General features: G+C 40.3%; 1 protein-coding gene across 2 annotated transcripts; it reads left to right on the top strand.

Annotated features, from left to right (window-relative positions):
- Positions 1-1,550: 1,550 nt before the first annotated feature.
- vps4b (vacuolar protein sorting 4 homolog B) lies at positions 1,551-17,662 on the top strand. 2 transcript variants are annotated; one of them, XM_035428428.1, is made up of 13 exons: positions 1,551-1,673; positions 2,869-2,980; positions 3,966-4,066; positions 7,127-7,238; positions 8,033-8,183; positions 8,518-8,576; positions 9,486-9,605; positions 12,436-12,592; positions 13,096-13,244; positions 13,557-13,638; positions 14,799-15,018; positions 15,121-15,261; positions 15,622-17,662. In XM_035428428.1, the coding sequence occupies exons 1-13, from the start codon at positions 1,653-1,655 to the stop codon at positions 15,721-15,723; spliced, it is 1,527 nt and encodes a 508-aa protein (XP_035284319.1). In that variant the 5' UTR covers positions 1,551-1,652; the 3' UTR covers positions 15,724-17,662. The 2 variants fall into 2 exon arrangements, with proteins under 2 accessions (XP_035284319.1, XP_035284320.1); XM_035428429.1 differs by lacking the exons at positions 1,551-1,673; positions 2,869-2,980; positions 3,966-4,066 and adding an exon at positions 4,831-5,165.
- Positions 17,663-17,823: the final 161 nt, after the last annotated feature.

Genomic DNA, 17,823 nt, shown 5'->3' with positions numbered 1-17,823 from the left:
AACCAAGTTTCACCATTTTACATCAGAGCTCCTTCCCTCTCCCTCTCTCTCTCTCTCTCTCTCTCTCTCTCTCCCCTGATCTCTCTCGCTCTCCCCTGATCTTTCTCTCTCTCTCTCTCTCTATGCTCTAGAAATTTTCTACCTGTCTGCCTAATGGATTAAAATGTCTCTGTTCCCTGGAAAAAGCAGCTAGCATCCTCAATTATGCTGGCAAACAATGGTCGCAGCAAACTGTGGTTGCCATTAGATTTAGGCTCGCAGCTGCTGGACCCTGAGAGAAAGTCATCTCTGTTTTGTCTTCTTATGACACACCTGTGTTAAAATCCATCTGAAATTTATTGCAGATTTTTCATAATCTATAGAACGTTGCCAAAATGTTTTTTATTCAAATGACAATGGTATATTTTTGACTACACTTTTTTTTTTTTTTGCGTCACTATCCTGCTGTAAATTTTCTACCCAGTTTTCATGGCTGACTATAGCAGGTTCGGCAGGTTTCCCCTCAGATTCATCTGTCTCACCATCCTCTTCCCTTTCAGTCCTGACATGCAGATGAGGGACATCCCCATTATATGTCTCCATTGCCATCCTTCACAGCTGAATTTATTTGGACTGGATGATATATTGTTTTTGGCCTGGCATAAAAGCACTTATAATTCATACTAGACCATAAACCCATTGCCACACTTTGTCAATTTGCATACAAACTCAATTTTAGATTTAAGGTGAGTATTATTATTATTTATTTATTTTGGTAGATTATTTGTCCTTGTGTGTAGCTTGAATGCAAAGAAACAGTACTGGTTATTGCTATTTTTCATAAAGAGGCGCAGAGGCTGCTGGAAATACTCTACAACAGTTCCCCCGCCGTCCATAACAGACGGAAGAAAAAATTAAACGCTTTTTTCTTAATGGAGCGTTCATTTCTTCCGGCGTGCACAGTTGTTTGATACAACTCACCACTACCATCTGCAGGACAGTGCAAGTAACAACATAAATTAATAATAATAGTGTGCTTGCCGAATGCAACCACACTAATGAATCAAATACATATACATTCTGTACATTTTGTATTAAAATATGCAATTTTGTTTGCGATTGGGGCTTCATATATACTTCTTTGTCGTTTCAACATATTATACTATTACTATTAGGCTACTAGGCTACTCCGCAGTAAAATGCCCAATTCAACTCTAACAGTGCAAATATGAGTCCAATAGCCACCAAATATTTGTAGACTACTTTTTAAGAGTTAGTTTAACACTAAATATTTTGCAGTGTACTACTACTACTGCTACTAAAAGCCTAATAATGATATCAATAATGTATTATTATCATTAGCAGCAGTAATAGCCGTTGTGTGGCAGAAGGCGCTTATGATTCTACAGAATCTTCGCTTTTTAAAATTATTTTTATCTACCGATAATAGTTAGGCTATAGAACTTTTTTCACAGTGGGCAGAACAATACAATGGCCACAGTGACTTGTCATAAGGGCGTGGATAAACTCGGAACATTGTTGTCATTCTTATTTAATCACATGGTCAGAGTGCAAGAAAGGAGAGGGGAAAAGTTAAGAAGGAAACATCTGTAAACGAAACTAAAGACCGGATCAGGTGTTTTCGTCGGCGTCTTATTGGATCCTCTTACATCATGGAGCCCACCAACTTGCAGGTAAAACAACTAAAACAAATACAATTTTCCAACATGGAAAATGAACACGAAACCAGTGTTTATCGTGTCCACAGGATTTTGAGGAGAAATCGTGACACGTTCGGAAGAAACCTGCGTGCCCTGTTTTACACTGTAGGCTACTGTCGAGAATATCGGGTTGCTAGCTCCATGCTGTTCCAACTTTGAGAAAGCGACCACGAATAAGCGACTAGATAAGCTAGAGGTTGTTTTAGCACGTGGCTAAAACTTAAACTGGGCAACGAGGAGATATTTCGAGAACAAATGTTAAAAGCTTCGCCTATGCTTCCTTCTGGGATAAATATAAACATCTGTCATAAGAGCTGATAAGCGTAAGGGATCTGGTCGGACTAGTTGTTTATCTCGTTGTCGTTTCCACGCACATGACTCCAATTGGCCAAATAGGGATCTCCAATAAGAACGGACTGAGCAGGATCCAGTAAGCGTCATTTATTTCTACTGTACAAGATACCAGAAAACTCTCTGTTTCTAGAATTGGTACATTGTTTTGTATTTCCTCAGCAGTATTACTCATAAGAAACGGCAGCACCTACCGGTCATCAGTATGCTAAGTGCAGTAAAATCTTAAAATGTCTAGTCCAGATTTGGGTGTTTGTATGACACTGTTGATACAAAATATTTAATCTGAAGATTACATATTTCATAAGTTATATCCATCCATAAGTGAATCAAACTATGGATTTGTTTTGATGAAAGTCTTTTGGCCATGTAGCTCTTTGGTGATGTGATGCCTTAGTCTTCCAGGTACACTGCTCCAGTGCACAATGTTCTCACCTGTTTTACTTTCTTTACTCTTCTTTCCTATGCCAACACTGGTCTAGGGGAAGTGCTTGTGTGTATAACTGCACCTGGTGAATCTTACTGAACAAAGTGATGGATTATGACCAATCTGTCTGGTGTTCCCTATGTCCTTTTATATCCAGTTCAGTACACTCTGTAGTGTCTTTTCTTTGCAAGTGTTTTTTTTTTCACTCAAAACTTTTAATTCCTGAATGATAATATTTATAAATTAATTAATGAACTGTAAATTCTTATATTTTATCTGTGTTATCTATTATTATTATTATTATTATTATTATTATTAATAATGGTTTACAAGGATTGATGATAAGTTGTATTTGAGCATTACCTTCTCACATTGTTACCTTTATTTCAGAAAGCTATATCAATAGCAAGCAAGGCTTCTCAAGAGGACCAGGCCGGAAACTGTGAGGAAGCCATCCGTTTGTATCAGCACGCTGTTCAGTTCTTCCTTCACATAGTGAAACGTGAGTGCCCAAGGAATTTTGTCCGGTGCTGGAGCGGTTTGGGAACTGGGCTTGTAACCGAGAGGTTGCAGGTTTGATTCCCAGGTGGGGCACTGCTGCTGTTCCATTGAGCAATGTGCTTAACCTAAATAGCTTCAGTATACTGTATATCCAGGTATATAAATAGATACTATGTAAAAAGTATTAGTATTAGTATTAGTCGCTCTGGTTCATACATATCCTTGATGAGCCTGGTTGGGGTTTTAGCATGTAAGCGTAAAACAATTAAACTAACACTGTCCTTTACACATTGTCTTGCTGCAAGGACATTTTACATTTCACCACAGGACAGTCGCTAAAGTAAATATAGCCGCTTTTCCACTGCATGGTACCGGTTCAACTCGACTCGGCTCTACTCGACTCTACTCGCTTTTGGTACCAGGTACTTCATTTTCCACTGCAGATTAATACCCCTGTCAATGTAGTTGGTCGTCATAGCGACACCACATGAAGCTGCCGTGACGTAATTTTAAATGCGACACACACAGGAACAATGGAGGACATCAAAGGGATGGTGTTCTTGATTCTCCGTATGTGGCTGTTTGTCACAGCAAGGAGGCAAATTTTGTTTCAGAAGAGGCTCAAGGCAGCAAGACAAAAGACTGCTGAAAAAAACAGGAGCGTTTGGGAAATCCTACATCAGAGCTCAGACGACGAGACGGCTGGTTGCCCAAAGGCGACGCAAGAGGATAAGTGACGATTCTCTCTGACCAATCAGTGGTCTGCAGTATTTTCACATCACCTTTTGGTATCGCCTCAGCTCGCTTGGAACCTCGACGGAGGTGATACCAAAAAAGTACCAGGTACCAGGTACTATCCACAACTTTTGCCCGATGGAGAACCAAAAAAGTCGAGTACAGTCAAGTCGAGTTGAGCCGGTACCATGCGGTGGAAAAGCAGCTTATGTTGAAACTACTAATGCTTCCATTTTTGTTTTTTTATGCAGGCGAACCACAGGGTAAAGTTGGCAATCAGAAGATCAGAGACAAGTGCAAGGAGTACCTGGACAGAATGGAAGAGCTAAAGGACTACTTAGAAAAGAAAGAGGTCTCTGTGAACTTTGATGTTTGCCTAAATAACCATTTACAATCTCAGAGTTAGTTGATACATTGTGCTGTGTTAGTTTTAGATGCTGATGTCAGGTCAATGTTTCGCAGTCCTGTTCCTAAATGACTGGAATGGCCCGCCATTAAGATGCAGGGAGAGAAACCTATGATATGCTAATTGGACATGCACACTGAACACACAGCTCAAACACGGATTTTCAGCTACACCTATTCAGATGACACTGTGCTGCAATTCACTCACACTGAGTGTATGTGACAATGTGATTCTGATGTAAATTGAACAAGTGGCAGCAGATGGTGATTAGGCATGTTCACTTTTGTACATATTGCCAGCATCCTATATTGTGAGTAGGGAACTAGTCTGAGGTTATTGCATCTCCAAGCTCTGGCATTATGTATATTTATTTATGGCTGCTACTGCAGTAGTATGCCCTGGACGAGTTGTCTTATTGGTGGTCAGTAGCCAACATTTGCTGTGTAAAAAGGTTTTTGCACTAGGGGAACTGTTGACGCCTGCAAATCAATCATCTGCGCTGAAAAAATATTACCATGATCTCAATAATCTCCTAATTACCAGGTATAACGTTTCAGCGGTTCAAAATAATATCTGTGCAGCTGCAAGTCATAATACAGAGCGGTACACGTAATTTCCTACTTTTTATGCTTGTTAATAGCTCTTGTTTGGGCTATCCCCTGATAAACAAATCCTCATTATAAATAAGCCAAGGGTTGCAAGTAGGAGCTGCCTTGCCATTGTCAATACGAAAAAGGGTGCGTAGGGTGTGTCTACAGAACTGACATCAGAACATTCTTGTAGCCACGTGAGAGCTTCAGGCGGAAGTGACATTCGACATCTTGATACGGAAGTTTTTTTTTTCCTTTTCGCACGAACAATTATCTAACGCTCTAAAAACGGAGTTGAAAAACACATCAATTGGATACATCTCTTGTCGTACAATTGGTAGTTTATCGTTGTTTTAGGACTGAACGACGCCGTAAATTCAAGTAACGTGATATTTTGGTGAGTCGGACGGTATACCAGTTTTTCCAGCCCCATGGCTGCCAACAACAATTTGCAGGTAAGCAGAAACAATAACATGTTCACACACACTTCGCCGTTTGTTTAACTGTAAAATACATCACGAAATAGCTTTAAACTTAATAGATTTTAGCTTGCTGGCAAAATAAATATGTATAGACGGTCCAGATGGTGTGTTTGACTTTATTTTTTAGATGCTCTGTTATAAATGTCTAATTTACGAGTGAGCTAACGCTAACGTTAGCTGATGTTAGCTTACTTGTTTTGCCAACTGTGTAACCGTACTTCGCTACTAGTCTAACGTTAGCAAGTTAAGAATTTAATTAGCTATGATTTGGCGTCAGTATTAGCTAGATTAATTAAGAGAATGCTTAAACTCGCACAAAATTAGCTTGGTAACACTAGTTTAGTTGTATTTCCCGTCAAGCTAGCCAGCTTACTACCACAAACACGGGCTTGCAAGCTAACGTTAGATTAGACTAATGTGATCATATTAGATTTGAAGTTGACGATACTGGATTTTCGTTTAGTTAAATTAGTTAATTTAACCAATTTTACTTAATCCAGGCAAAGTCGGCCTAGTTTAGCGAAGTAATCAGAGGTTGCACGTAGATAGCCACGCCAATCCAGTCAGTTTTGCTAACTGGCTAGTTTACTTAGCTAGCTAGATAAAATAATATCGAATGAGCTAACTTGATTCCCTTGTTACTTTCTAGACTTCAGAGAATATTACCGGTTGGTTGCCATCATAGATTAGCTTGCAGATATGTCGTTCGTATTCTAGTTGGTTAGATTTGAACCTTTGAACCATTTTAATTTGCTAATAGCATTTCACCCGGGCGAGTTTTTTTTTTTTTTTAATACCGGTGTTTTTCTGCCAAATTCAGGTGTCCAAGCTATCTTGCTAATGTTAGCTATGTAACTTCAGCTAACCATCTGCTTTTCTGTCAGATAACTTTGGTAACTTGGAATGGTATTTATTTTCGCTTTGTATTCCAGAATATGATTTCGTAGAAGTTGAGTACACGTTTTCCTGTAGTTAACATTTGGAAACGATCCAAGTCTTAGTTTCACTGTCAAGAGAGAGTGAAATTCTGTCGTGAATTTTAAATAAACGGCAATTTCTTAGTTTACTGTATCTGTGATGAACACAATGGAATTCACTTTGAAATATGTTATCTCGGTAAGTATTGTAACGATAGACAAAATGATTAATAGATACTTCTTGAGTTAAGTGCCTATTTTTAGTCAAAACTACAGCAGCTATTTACATTTATGCAAGTGCGGGGAAATGAAAACTGGTGGGTTTCTGCTGGTCTTAATCTGCTGAATTTTACTATGTAGCATTACTTAGCCTAATTCACGTGACAGTTGACAGGCAGATTGTTTATGCTTTATTTGAATTCAGAGAAATAAGCTCTCCGGTTATTCACATGGCGTTTGCCATCTGAATCTGTTCTTTTAAGATCGGTCCCGATCCACTATTCCACACACTCCCGCTAGTTATGTTAGGACTGTCATAAATTTGCGGCTTCAGTGATTATGCCTGATTATGATTATGTCAGAGAGAATGCCCTGAATCATTGTACTAGTCAAGTGTCCTGGAATGTTGGCTGAGTTACACAATACTTGTCTCATGGTTTACTAGTTATTTGTACACACAGTCGGTGTTATAAACACAGTAAAAAAATTTTTTTTAATTTACCTAAAAAAGAAAAGAGAACTGAAGCCGAGTAATAATGCAATGCATTAGCACGAGTCGTTAAGGGGTCATTAAGAGCTTAACGTGAGCACCAGTTTATGCAGAGCCCTTCAGGAACATTGTCATTTGACACATCTTCCTTCAGAAAGACTGAAGAGCCAGTCATTTAAGCCTGCTACAGAGGTTGATGTCATTGTTAATCTCAGATTGAACGTGTGGTGTTCTCGTGATGTTCGCATCCTAATGAAGGTCATGGCCCCAAATTAACTTTCTTATTACTTTTTTTTTTATAATTTCAGAAAGCCATAGATCTGGCTAGCAAAGCAGCGCAAGAGGACAAAGCGCAGAATTATGAAGAAGCCCTGCGCTTATACCAGCATGCAGTGCAGTACTTCCTACATGTCGTCAAATGTAAGAAATTAGAGGCCTATGTGTGTTACCATTTCCTCATTCCTCCTTTTAGACTGCAACAATTGTTGTATGATATGGGCTGTTCAGAGATACTGCAGTCTACTGTATCTGACTAAACCCTTTACTAATGGTTTAATTTCAAATATTTTAGTATTTGTAGAAATGATTGAATGTATGCTGTATATGATTTTTTAAAATAATGTTTTATATTGCAATTTTTTTTTGGCCTGTATGAGTAAAATGAACCGTCTCATTTTGTTATCATGGGGGGGGGGAAGGAATCGCCAATCCACCATGGCTTCACTGATTTGTCCATTTTAACCCCACTGAAAACACTGCAGGGCTCAGTGGGCCCTCTCAGGAGGTGTTCTAATGGTGGATGCTGTCAGTTTATTTTATTGATAATTACAATCTATGCATCTCAACATAAGGTGTACTGTACATCTTTCAAAAAAGTCAGTTGTTATTCTCCATAGGTGCATAATTCTGCCGCCATCCCTACCACCTGCATCCATTTAATGGATTAGCAGTTTGTTTGTGGATATTATATACACAAAACCCTTATCAGCATGTCTATCAAGGTTGAGTCTATAGAAAGGCTTGTGTCTGAAGATCTGATCGTTTAAGCCTGACCAGGTGCAAATAAATAAGCTCTAATCCTTTGTGTCTGTCTGACCAATGAATTCTGTGCTGTGTGCTGTTTGGGCAGTCCTCATTGTTTCTTAATAATGAACAGGAGCCAGTATTACAAGAGTGACAAAAGTTGGGTTGTCCTTTTTCCTGTCCTTGCTCAGATGAAGCTCAAGGAGACAAGGCCAAGCAGAGTATCCGCGGAAAGTGTGCCGAGTACCTGGACCGTGCAGAGAAACTAAAGGAGTACCTGAAAAAGAAGGAGAAGGCACCCCCAGCCAAGCCAGTGAAGGAGAACCAACCGGATGATAAGGGGTGAGTGTGGAGAACCAATCGGATGATAAGGGGTGAGTGTGGAGAACCAACCGGATGATAAGGGGTGAGTGTGGAGAACCAATCGGATGATAAGGGGTGAGTGTGGAGGGGCTTTAACTATTCAAGCCAAAACTTTTTATTTTTTTAATTTTTTTTTTTTAATTCACCGTTTTGTCCCGTGGAAGATTTTTCTCAGAGGCCGTTAGCTTGTCACGGTCTAATTGAAACGCAGCTCGATCTCCTGACGTGTTTCTGAGCCAGATCAGTGTCGCTGATATGCGTGGCGTGGTTCCGGTTTGACGAAACGGAATTGTTCTGCCGAATCTTTTCACAGAAACGAAAGCGATGACGGCGATGACCCAGAGAAAAAGAAGTTTCAAAACCAGCTCCAGGGTAAATTTCTCCCCTACCACAGTACATTTATTTTAGACCTCTCATCTGATTTCAATTCTGTATGCCATTTGCTCTTTTCCAGCAAATGTATTTGTTTGGTGAGGCATATATTCATGACCGTATATCTCCAGTTGTATATCTTGCTATGGAGTTATTCTTTAAAGTGCATGATTTGGAAACATTATAGAATGACCATGCTCAGTCTCATCTATGATGCACTAGCAATCTCTGTCTTTGTGAACATTTGCTGAATCTCTGCTCCTCTGCCTGTATTGCTTCTTTTAAAATGTATACTGGACGTTTCTGGGTGTGACGGTCTTTTCTGTGTGGGGAGGAGTGGGTGTGGCTACAGAGCCTGTGGGGTGGCATCAGGTTTCGGTGGAGTGTTACTGCAATGGCAGAGGTGAAGAAGCACAAGTAAAGCGGAATGACAAGCCGACTGGGCTCGTTCACGAACCAGAGTCAACCTTGGAATTGCTTTTCTTTGACGGCAACCAAAAATGTAGATCTAAAAATATAAACGGCATATATATATATATATATATAAAATATTTAAAAATTTTAAAAAACCGAGGTGAATGGGCAGGGTTGAGGACAGACCACAGCAAGGGTTAAAATCTTCTATAGTATGTCTAATTTCTATGCCTTTTGAATTTATAGCTTGGATAGCATAGCTAAAATGCACTAGAGCATTTTGTAATGCTGCATCTTTACTCGCTGGTCTGAGAAAGTTGTTTGCCGAGCCTGAACTGTTATTCATATAATTGGGTGAATGCACTTGTGTTTTTTATATGTTGTAAGTTGCTCTAGATAAAAAGCACCTACTATGTGAATATAATAAAATGTAATATAATGTAATTCATATGTTTTTAATTTCAAATGAGATTTTTTACATTCTCTCTGTCGCAGGGGCCATTATCATGGAAAAGCCAAATATCAAATGGAATGACGTCGCCGGATTGGAGGGGGCAAAGGAGGCTTTGAAAGAGGCTGTCATACTGCCAATCAAATTCCCACACCTGTTCACAGGTACAGAAGACCAGGCTTCATCTACATAACCAGAAATGGGTTTTCTGTGGTCCTTTGCCACTCATTAACTAACAGTATTTCATTGACATTAATGTTCAGTTTGTTTTGTGTGGTGAAGCAATAGACCCAGACAACGGATTTTTAAAACACAGGATCGGTAGTGGCCCTCCCAATGCACGGCACTTGGAGCCAATCCAGGCTTTACTAGAAGCAGACTTGTTTGAGTGGGAACCACCTACAGGCAGCTTTCACTCAGTAGGCTAACCTACTTTCTACAGGGTTCGTGCGGTCATGAAAAACCTGGAAAAGTCATTGAAATTTAAAATGCAATTTCCAGGCCATGGAAAAGTTATGGAAAATAATATTTTTTGAAAAGTAATGGAAATATAGCTAAAGCTGCATCAAATATAATTACTAATTAATCCTATCATAAAAATAGTATGTATAGTAATAAAACGTAAATTGGCACGTAACCTTTGCGGTATTTTGGTGGTGTGAGAAGTTAATTCGGTCCGGCTCAGTCTGTTTACAGGCACGCCCCTGCTGATGTAGCAGTTAGTAAACGTAGGCCCTACTGTGACGACAATATGCCAGGGAAGTGCAGCTTCAGTAATATATTAGGGCTCGAAATTAACTTTTTACTTGTTACCACTGGTGCTCCCAACTTCAAAAACTTAGGAACACCCACCGAAATGTAAGGAGCACCAACAATATATGCAATAGATTTTTTATTAATAAAAAACGACAATATAACAGTACGGTTTACAAGTAACAGTTAAACTGTCACGCATAAAATGTGTCCACTCTTCAAAGGAATTGCGTGTTATGCATTCAAACTACAAAGCGCTTCTCGTCACATTAATACCGCTAATTAAATCAACGGCCAGTAAACTGCATCGGAGAAATTAGCTGTTCCAGCCGGGTCGCTACACAAAACGTCCGCTTCAACTTTTCAGCTTTCGATAACGCTAATAAATTGAACATAAACTTTTGTCTTCAGGTAACATTAGTTACGCGTTAGCTCTCTGTGTCGCGTGACAGTGGAGTGCAGCGAAAGGGAGTCATTGAAGGCTAATATTAACCAATTTAAAATCAGCATTAAAGGTAAGAATGTCAAGCTCGCGATTGGTTAGAAGGGTCACCGTCAGCTCACAAGGGACATGCTGAGTACTAACTAGCGCATGTACAGAGAAAGAGACGTTCGACTGGAAAAAAAAAAAAAAAAAAGGTCGCACCAGAACAATTATTTGCACTCGCACAAATGCTCCCAGTTATATTTCGAGGTCGCACAGATTAAATTTCGGGAGCAATTTAGAGCCCTGTTTGAGACATTGACAAAAATGTTAAACTATTCGAATTAAAATATGAGAGAATGTATCTAAGTGTGTCTGTCTGGTGTTTATTTGTTTTAGAGAGGCACCATATGTTTCAGATGCAGACCTAATTTTACTTAGTGTTTATTTATTTATTGACCTTTCAGCATTATTACAGGTTCATAAAGACAGTTGTCATTAAAAACACTGAATTATTTTGCTGTTACAATAAAACATCAATACTAAGTAGACAAAAAATTTTAAATATTGCAATTATCTAAGCTGAGATCTAATCTCGTATCCCAAATTTAAAATCCGCTGTCATTTAGGAGTCTGCACATATAGGGGATTGGTGATCTCCTGTATCTCTCAGTTCGACATCTTGGGATGGCCAGTTGGTTTGAATTCCTTGTGTAATGACCTGCGAGCTCCTCCCTGAGGGGGGGTAGCCAGTCACTGAAGTTGGACTTTAGCAGCTTTCTGGCAAAGCCAAGACACAGTTGAGTGCGTCTCTTTGATAGAGTGCACAATCCGAGAGTGCAGAGAGCCTCTGGGTACCCTGAGTACGTCTGGCCAAGTATGATTTTACAAGCCCGTTTCTGCGTGCTTTCCAGCCTTTTAGCCTGGTCTGTAGTCAGGGAACTGTGCCAGACGGGGACTGCATACTCCAGCACCGGGCGTACGTAGCCTGTGTAGATGGAAACCAGTTCTGGCGACGCAGAGCAAAAAGCTTCCTGTTCGCTGAGGTCAGCATGTGGTCCACCTGACTGTCCCAATGCAAATTACTCTGGATGGTGACCCCCAGGACCTTGACAGTGTCACAGACTTCCAGGATGTTCTGGTCAATGGAGAGTCGGCAGGGCAGGTGGATGCTTCATGTGGGTGACATGTAAAACTTTACATTTCTTTGGGTTGAGTTTCATTTTGTGCTCCTCAACCCAGATATCAAGACCATTCAGGGTCTGTTGGAGGGTACAGGGTAGTTGGAACTGTTACAATAAATAATTTTAAATTGTCCCGCTGAGAAAGTCATTTGTTTTGGTCATGGAAATTCAGTTAAAGGTTGTGGAGAAGTCATGGAAAAGTCATTGAAAATCATTGGTGAAAAAGTGTATGAACCCTGTTTCTATTAAACCTGTAAATGCATCAAATGCTATGCGATGAGTGAACTTTCAGCCTGTGGTACAGAGGGATTCACACATGTTGCAGCCCTTTAACCATATCCTGTTCTTTTGAGAGAGTGTGATACTGTTTCTTTCTGCCTAAGATGGCCTAGAGCCAGGGCATGTCTGTTTCTCTGTCCCTCTGTCCAGGTGGGATGTGAATAAAGTAATGTGTCCATTACTATTAATTGTTTTTTTATTTTATTTTTTTAAATACAATAGTATTTTCTCATTTTCTTTTCTGTAAGACAGACCTTGCCTTTTGCAAGCTGTTTCATTTGATCTGTTCTACCCATTGGCAGCCATTAGGCTGAGCTGTCTGCTTTCCTAACCTGCTGTCTCTGTGGTGCTCAGGGAAGAGGACTCCCTGGAGGGGCATTCTGCTGTTTGGGCCTCCCGGAACGGGGAAGTCCTACCTGGCCAAAGCTGTCGCCACGGAGGCCAACAACTCCACCTTCTTCTCCATTTCCTCCTCAGACCTGGTGTCCAAGTGGCTCGGGGAGAGCGAGAAGTGAGACACTTTGTGTGGGGTTGGGGCAGCTTTCTGGGGATGTGTGACATCAGTGGTGGATTTTAAGTCTGTAGTTTTTAAAGCATTGGCCTGTGATATCTCATTTAGCAAAAATATGTCATTTAAGAGTAGGTTTTATGAAAAGTAGTGGTAGTTTTTTTATTTGGTTTTAACTGCTTTTTATATAATTTCTATTTAAGAAACTTACTTTTCTTGACTGTGTGGATGTCAATATTTAGTATCGTTAGCAGTTATCTTAATTCTCATATAATTGGGTTTTATCCTTATGTGACATGTATAAAATTGATAACATACCTTGTAAGCTGAAATAAAAACCTTCTTTCCCTCCCCCTTTTTTACATGACACATTTCCTCTAACAGTTGATTGTTAACATTGGTTAGGAAGATGGTTAGGGAAATGTTGGAGGGGGAAAAATCCTCAAATATCCATTTCTCTCAATCCTTCCATCCTCTCTCCCTGCCTTCCCACCTCCCCCCTCCAGACTGGTGAAGACCCTCTTCAGCCTGGCTCGGGAGCACAAGCCCTCCATCATCTTCATCGACGAGATCGACTCGCTGTGCGGCTCCCGGAGTGAGAACGAGAGCGAGGCGGCCAGGCGCATCAAGACCGAGTTTCTGGTTCAGATGCAGGGTAAGCAGCAGGCGCGCTGCAGAGATGCACCCAGCTGCGCTTTCCCCAGACCGGCCGCATCTAAGGCCAGTTTGGGAAGCCAGAGGTCCTCAGTGTGCTTGAGTGTTTTCATATTATTATGCTTCTACATGTCATTAGCATATAGTGAAATTTTAGTTTGTTGCTGATGTATTTCAAATGTGATTCCTGTGTGTTGTTTATTTATTTATTTGTTTTGTGAGGAATCCGTTTGGACCGGAGGGAAAAATATGTGTTGAGTGACGGGTGGTTGTTATGGAAACATTGTTACTTATGGTTCGATGGTCATTTCAGGCGTTGGAAATGACAATGAGGGAATCCTGGTTCTTGGGGCCACAAACATTCCCTGGACTTTGGACTCTGCTATCAGAAGAAGGTACGTGTAAACACCAAGAATTTTGCATTCTGTCATTGCCAATTTAGCTAGAATAATCATCAATACATTACAAACACAGGATGTTTTTATAGTTCCGAGCAATTGAAGCTACGTAGTTTGATTTAATTGAATTAGTTCCTCAGTCTTAAAGGGCCCTCCTCATTTAGCCTATGACTGCACAAAGCCTATGCCATTTGTGGAGCATACTGTATTCTGGCAAACTCTGCATATGCTGTAAAGGACTGTGTGCAAACAGGTTTTGTTTCCAATATCAAACCAAATTTTGAGCCCACAATGATTAATGTAGTTGTTCCAAAGACCTTCGGCATCCGCTTCGGTATTGTACGTCACTTTGGTTAAAAGCGTCTGCCAAGTAAATGTCATGTAATTAATGAAATAAGTGATATTGTGTATTTAGGAGAGAAAACCATAAGCAAGTTGTTCAGACGTGTGTATCAGTGATAAACATGGAGCAAAAAACTGTTTGAAAATTAGATTGTAAAAGGCAGCGGGTTGATTTACATAGATCATACTGTTAAATAAAATGTAAATGTTTCCAACAAAAACGAAGTACATTGGTTCTCATCGTGAAGGAAGTTTGATGGATATTTATTTTAGAGTATCTGAAATGCAGTTCAGTTGACAGTGTATTGGCAGTGGTCTGAATTAACTTGAAGGTTCTTGGCTGTTTGGAGAGCTGAACGTGGAACGTTCCACTAGGCAGTTTCAGCAGGCTCATTATTGAGCTTAAAGATGAGTTCAGCTGAATTTGAACCCTATTCTCGTAGATATTGAAATACTTTTCACTCATAAGAAGTTTAGTGTGAATGAGGTTGTGGCATTGTCTCGAGATTATAAAGCAATTTGTCGAGTGTAATTAAATGAGTAGGCAGATTTCTTTGTGCATGTTTCAGTCACCCCAGCTAATTTTCTAAGCTTTGTATAGTTTATTCTGCCATCCTATTTTTAATCATATTGTTAGACACCCTGGGGTTCATGCATGAAAAGTTACATATAAGAGCTTGTTGTATGGTGTTGCACTCTGGGTTGGCAGTTGATGTCCTCAGTAGATGGATAGTATTGACTTGCCAGCCTGGGTTGGGGTGGCGAGCAGCCAATCAGACGTCGACTGAGGGTTGTTCCCGCTGCTCTGACATCAGGTTTGAGAAGCGTATCTACATCCCTCTGCCTGAGGAGCACGCCCGCTCCTTCATGTTCAAGCTACACCTGGGCTCCACGCCCAACAGCCTGACCGAGTCCGACTTCATGACCCTGGGCAAGAAGACGGACGGCTACTCGGGGGCTGACATCAGCGTCATCGTCAGGGACGCCCTGATGCAGCCGGTCAGGAAGGTCCAGTCCGCCACACACTTCAAGCAGGTACGTGCCTGTCGCAGCGTTCTCGGGGCTGGCGTTAACGGTTGAAGTCCCAATGCTTTACCCCCCGCCTTCTTCGAACGCAATTTCCTTCTGTGTGCGTAGGTACGCGGGCCGTCGAGAGACGACCCCAATGTGCTGGTGGATGACCTTTTGACCCCCTGTTCCCCTGGAGACCCTCAAGCCCAAGAGATGACTTGGATGGAGGTACCTGGGGAGAAGCTGTTGGAGCCGATCGTCTCCATGGTGAGGAGGGACCACATGGTTTTCATTTGCATTACTAATGATTCATGTAACCAAAGTCACAATACACCAGCCCAGCTTTATGAATGTTACAGCAGGGCATGAATGCGTACAGCAGTGTAGCATAATGGTGGAGGAGCTGGGCTTGGTCCAAGGTCATAGATTTGATTTCCTGGTGGGGCACTGCTGTTGTACCATTAAGCAAGTTACTTAACCTGAATTGCTTCCGTAAATATCCTGAAGCATCCTTATCCTTATGTGTATATATAAAATAATTTTATGTAAAAGCATGTTAACTGTTTAAGTCGCTCTGGGTAAGCGTGTCTGGTAAATGTAATTTTTTAACACTTGTGATGTTTGCAGCCGGACATGCTGAGGTCTCTGGCAAACACTAAGCCAACCGTGAATGACCAGGATCTGGAAAAACTGAAGAAGTTCACAGAAGATTTTGGACAGGAGGGCTAAGGCGAAAGCACATTGGACGGATGTCGTTTGCAAAGCTGTTTTTCTGTCCTCTCTCATCCTACCCTTGGGATCATATCTTGGTTTTACTTCAATCCTTTCCGTGCCTCTGTCAACACAGGAAAAGTGGTGACTATTGCTGAACATAGGGGCTCAACCAGTGTGTCAAATGTACCATTTAATTGTCCATAATTACCAGTAGAGAAATTATATTAATTCTTTTTTATACACCATAGACAACTCACAAAAATGATTTTAATGGATACTTCAAAAGATTTAAAGGTTGTTGTTTCTGGAGTGAGTCAAAGCTGCGATGCATGCAGTTGTAGCCAGTTTCTTCAGCCCGATATATTGGTACATATTTGGTGCTGTTGTCATGGATATGCCAGTTGGCTACAACTCAAGAAGTAAGGTGCTGCAGCCCAGTTTGCTTAACCACCTTGTTGCTGTGTATTCTTGTATTTCTGCAGAAGGGTAACTAGTGCATCAGGGTTTTGATTCGGTCCAGCGGGATCACGCGACAAAGTTACAGGACCAGCTGTAATTGTGAAAGAGTCCATGCCATCAATTTGTTCACTTTAGCATGCATTGCTCATTGTTTCTTTTTTCCCCCCTCCCTCTACTTGCCGTGGATCACATTTTTCGGTTCTCCTTTTGGCCACCACTTACATGATAATGCCTTATTTGCGTGGGCACTACTAAAGTAACCCACAAAGGCTTTGAAGACATTTAAAGGTCATTTTGCAAGTATCCAAAATTATACAGGAAGCCTTAAGAAGGGCTTGAAATGGGGATGGCCTTGACGCAGATGAGAGCATGACATCCAGAACTAGCATGGCAACAAAAAGAGACTTTCTCTGCACTGTCTGTGAAGGCGTCCATTTCTAGCAACGACATACACGTGTGCCTTTCGATAAGAATGTCTATATTCGTTATGTTTTGGTCTTTAAATTGAAAGTTGAGATTGAGAGAAACCTCTTCATTGTGTGCATTCATTATTGAAATAGTTTGGAAATGGGAGATGTTAGGCTAATGTTTGCACATTTAATTATTCAACATTACTCTATATTGATTGTATATGACTGTACTTCTATGCACTTAACGGTGTTGGTTTTCCGAAGAAGAAAAAAAAACATACTAAAAGAAATCCATTATACGGGAATAAAAGATTATACAATGTTTGCAACTTGGGTATGTTCAGTCCTGCTTTACGATTAGCTCTCAGCTTTGACTGTAAACAAGTGTCCCTTTTATTCAATTTGTACGGTAAATTAAGGTCAGAAGTCACTGAATTTGGCAATATTTTGGGAATTAATTTGTTTCTCAAAATTGAGGACGAAGTGGCTTGCGGTAGGATTGAGTGTAGGACTTGGTTATTTTATTAAGTCTGTTAGAAATTTACACATACCTGAAGGGGAAAGTATGTTTTAAGGGATTTCAAAACTATAGAGAATTATTTGGATTTGCCTTGTTCCATTTATTTCTTGTATATGTAAATAAAACTACTATTACTTATCGAAAACTGCATTTAGTCTGTCCAAATTTAATTCTCACTCATGAAAATATTTAGTACTAAGGAAAAAGGTAGATTAGAAATGTGCTGGAATATGGAGCCAATACAACAGGGTGGTGAATTCAAAATGATGTGCTGATGGATTGCATTACCTTAATTTGTGTTAAAGCATATACAATCTGAATTACCTGTATTTGTTTTTCATCAGTAGGTGTCAGGATTATTCTATGTTCTTTTATTACAAATAATTCTTATGGACTATTAGAGAATATGTAGTTTATGTAGGTTAATGATTTTCAGTTCCATACAGTAATTTGTAGTCAAGTTCAAGATCATATGTTCTGGTTTTTCAAATGGGACTTTATAAGTTCCCTTGTTTATTGTGTATATAGTATTATGTCAAAAAAATAAAATGCTTATTTGCTGCCAGGTCTGCTGGCGACGTCCACTTTTTGACAGCATCACTGAACAGCTGGGGTCGGAACAGAAACTACGGAAACAATATTGCATTTCGGGACCTGTAGTCTCGTTATTCTGGTCTTTCTTAAGGCGATACTGCACTCCAGATCCGCAGAAACTACAATTCCCAA

The sequence above is a fragment of the Anguilla anguilla genome, chromosome 8 (genome assembly GCF_013347855.1).
Source record: "Anguilla anguilla isolate fAngAng1 chromosome 8, fAngAng1.pri, whole genome shotgun sequence".
Lineage (NCBI taxonomy): Eukaryota > Metazoa > Chordata > Actinopteri > Anguilliformes > Anguillidae > Anguilla > Anguilla anguilla.
The sequence above is the reverse complement of the archived record's forward strand: the minus strand, read 5'-3'. Positions and strand labels throughout refer to the sequence as shown.

Bases quoted from the DNA above. Each gene is read 5' to 3' on its own strand.
- vps4b (XM_035428428.1), top strand. From the start codon at position 1,653: ATGGAGCCCACCAACTTGCAG. The intron at 1,674-2,868 runs GTAAAACAACTA...CCTTTATTTCAG, and splicing joins TGGAGCCCACCAACTTGCAG to AAAGCTATATCAATAGCAAG. The intron at 13,639-14,798 runs GTACGTGTAAAC...CTCTGACATCAG, and splicing joins GACTCTGCTATCAGAAGAAG to GTTTGAGAAGCGTATCTACA.